At 38.0% G+C, this 3031-nt stretch overlaps 1 protein-coding gene across 1 annotated transcript in view; it reads right to left on the bottom strand.

Annotated features, from left to right (window-relative positions):
* The window catches only part of LOC107555902 (1-phosphatidylinositol 4,5-bisphosphate phosphodiesterase delta-4-like), a 12973-nt gene that overhangs the window by 3006 nt on the left and 6936 nt on the right, over window positions 1–3031 (bottom strand). The window contains exons 2-6 of the mRNA XM_016238844.1: window positions 2172–2213; window positions 1925–2083; window positions 1207–1435; window positions 837–966; window positions 520–751 (exon numbers count right to left, since the gene is read on the bottom strand). Of these exons, the coding sequence (XP_016094330.1) occupies window positions 520–751; window positions 837–966; window positions 1207–1435; window positions 1925–2083; window positions 2172–2193 (772 nt within the window). The 5' untranslated portion in view covers window positions 2194–2213. The remainder of the gene's footprint in view (window positions 1–519; window positions 752–836; window positions 967–1206; window positions 1436–1924; window positions 2084–2171; window positions 2214–3031) is intronic.

Here is a 3031-nt window from a genome sequence, read left to right as displayed (position 1 = left end):
ATTTCCTCAGCGACCAGCACGGATCAGCTCCAGGCATGATGAAGCAGATATCATCCTCTTTTGGAAGGCCAAACAAAGTAGTTTCGCTTTCACAACGAAACACAGCGCCTTCACGACTTGGCGGCGGTGGCGGCAACAACAATACTACAGCAAGAATAAAAGTTACGCCTTCTTTCTTTGCGTGAACATTTGGGCAGCGTTATGCAAATCTTCCCACATAGTGACGTAGACATGTGGGGGCATGTTAGAACGAGCCGTTTTAGGTAGGCGTGGCTGACTCTTAACTTTAATAAGGAATATCTCTTTGGATTTGAGACTTTAGTCTTTGCAACTTTACAGATCTTCTTTATGCACCAAGAGCTTGTAACACTCCAAAGAGAAAGCAAAAATTTAAATCGCATCATATGACCCCTTTAAAATGTATAAATAAAACTGATCAGAATTAATTATATATTCATACATATATCACAAAAATTATAACTGAAGAGTGTAGTATAGTTGTTGATGGAGGATCATTACCTGTGTCTGAAGGCTCATAGCGATCAATCAGCTGAAGGGCATGTTCATAACTGCCCTCCCCCTCTAGCTGCTCCTCTCTCAGGAACTCCTCCAGATCACACTGGGACAGACTCTGTCCATCACTGGAATAACCCTGGAATAAATCCAGCACCTCTGTTCTCTCAGTAAGCATTTTATAAAACTCCACAAACTCCTGATCCTCCAGGGTTCCTGACTCAGACTTATCTGCCATCTGTGAGAAAACGTCAACAAATGACAATGAGGTACAACATGGTGAAAATGTATGATCCAAAATCACATAAGCCACTCATAATTACCATAAAAAGACAGCATGCATGTTCTTCATTCATGTCCACGTTCATCATTTTCAGTAATTTTTTTGCCTCCTTAAAATTAATTCTGCCATCCTTGTTTAGATCTGCTTTCAAAAACCAGTCTGAGATCCAGCTGAGTGGAATGGTTTAGGTTGATAATTTAAGTTGATAGTGAACAGCTGGATTTCATTAATCTATCTATCTATCTTTGTCTGTCTGTCTATCTATCTATCCGTCCATCTGTCCTTTTATCATTCCACCCATCCATCTGTCTGTCCATCCATCCATCTAACTTTTTCTTGATATTTTAACATGTAGTTCTGAAAAGCTACTTTAAAAGGGGCAGAAATTAAGATTTTCTTAACAAGGATACTGGTCAAGTTTGGTGCTCTCATCCATGTTCTCCATGTTCTCCATGAGGGCTCTGATGCCCTGAATCCAGGCCTGAGCTTCCTTTGCTGAATCAGCCACCAGGTCCAGGTTTCCTCTACGGCCGCGAAACACCAGAGTGAAACAGCAGACTGCGGGAAACTCATCAGCCACACTAAGGAGCGCCTCGGACTGATGTCCCTCACGAACAACTTCCACATCACTGATGGAGACTGAAAAAACCGCAAAGACAATATAAGCTTTTGTTTAGAGCACTTCTTCTTAGTTTTCAAAAAATGTGAACTAGAGCTTGAAAAGGCAAGCTTCATTATTATTAATTCTTCATGCTTTCTATTGTTCATAGGGAAGCAAACGAGCTCTGGATTTCCAACTACTGTCATATCAGATCTACTTCCCTGACATACCTACTAATAGTACTCACCACAAATGCCACTAATATACTCCTTTTGGATTTAATTCAAAATTACCTTGAAGTACAATCAATAACTGCTGATACTTCATGACCTTTATTTTCTATGCAATTGCTAATGGATTGATCACAAATAAGATGTTTTGTTTTGGCAGTCCATACATATTTTCTTAAATAAATCAGTCATTTTTATCCCATCTTCGATCAATTAGACACATTTTTTATAACTAGACCTGAACTAACATGATTACTGAAGCATTTAAACAAAAACATCAACTCAATAAGTGCGTACAGGTAGAATAAGAGTTTATTGCCCAGCTGGATTTATATGCGATAGTCTTGCAGTCCTCTTGAAGTTTGTAGTGCCGCGGACGCTTCCAACTACGAGACCTCACTTTGCGCAGAAACATGCCTGCTTTCATGGCTTCAAGGTTTTGATGACCCTGTTCACCTGCCAGAGAATGAGAAATGGCCTTTAGCAATATTCAGAAACACCAAGCTTATTTTAAACACAAACACACACACACAGGATGACTTACAGCATGTTTGAGGTGATTCCATTTTCTATTAGTTCCCCTTTTCTGCAGACACAAATGAAGATTAATGTATCACCATCTCATCAAAAATTCACATTTCAGTCTATACTAAAGACCTGGTGCACATGTGTGGTTTGAGGCTAGAGACCTGCACGGGACGGATTTTTCCAAGGCAAGGCAAGGCCAGGCAAGTTTATTTATATAGCACATTTCATACACAATGGTAATTCAAAGTGCTTTACATAAAAGAAATGAAAAAATTATAAAAAATAATAATAATCACAACAATAAAACAAGGAATTTAAAACTTTGAAAAGGATTTACAAATTGATTTAAGAGGTTTAAAATGAATTTAAAACAGTTAAGAATAGAAAATGATTATACATCAAATATAGTCCAATCAGTTCGGACATAGCACAGTGCTCATTCAGTAAATGCACAGCTAAACAGGTGAGTTTTGAGTCTGCATTTAAATGTGACTAATGTTTTAGCACATCTGATCTCTTCTGGAAGCTGATTCCAACTGCGGGCGGCATAATAACTAAAAGCGGACTCCCCTTGTTTTGTGTGAACCCTTGGTATTTCTAACTGACTCGATCCTAGTGATCTGAGTGGTCTGTTAGGTTTATAATCAGTGAACAGGTGCATCTCAATAAATTAGAATGTCATGGAAAAGTTCATTTATTTCAGTAATTCAACTCAAATTGTGAAACTCGTGTATTAAATAAATTCAATGCACACAGACTGAAGTAGCTTAAGTCTATGGTTCTTTTAATTGTGATGATTTTGGCTCACATTTAACAAAAACCCACCAATTCACTATCTCAACAAATTAGAATACTTCATAAGACTAATAAAAAAAA

The sequence above is a fragment of the Sinocyclocheilus grahami genome, unplaced genomic scaffold (genome assembly GCF_001515645.1).
Source record: "Sinocyclocheilus grahami isolate Dianchi unplaced genomic scaffold, SAMN03320097.WGS_v1.1 scaffold549.1, whole genome shotgun sequence".
In the NCBI taxonomy this organism is placed as follows: Eukaryota; Metazoa; Chordata; class Actinopteri; order Cypriniformes; family Cyprinidae; genus Sinocyclocheilus; species Sinocyclocheilus grahami.
The sequence above is the reverse complement of the archived record's forward strand: the minus strand, read 5'-3'. Positions and strand labels throughout refer to the sequence as shown.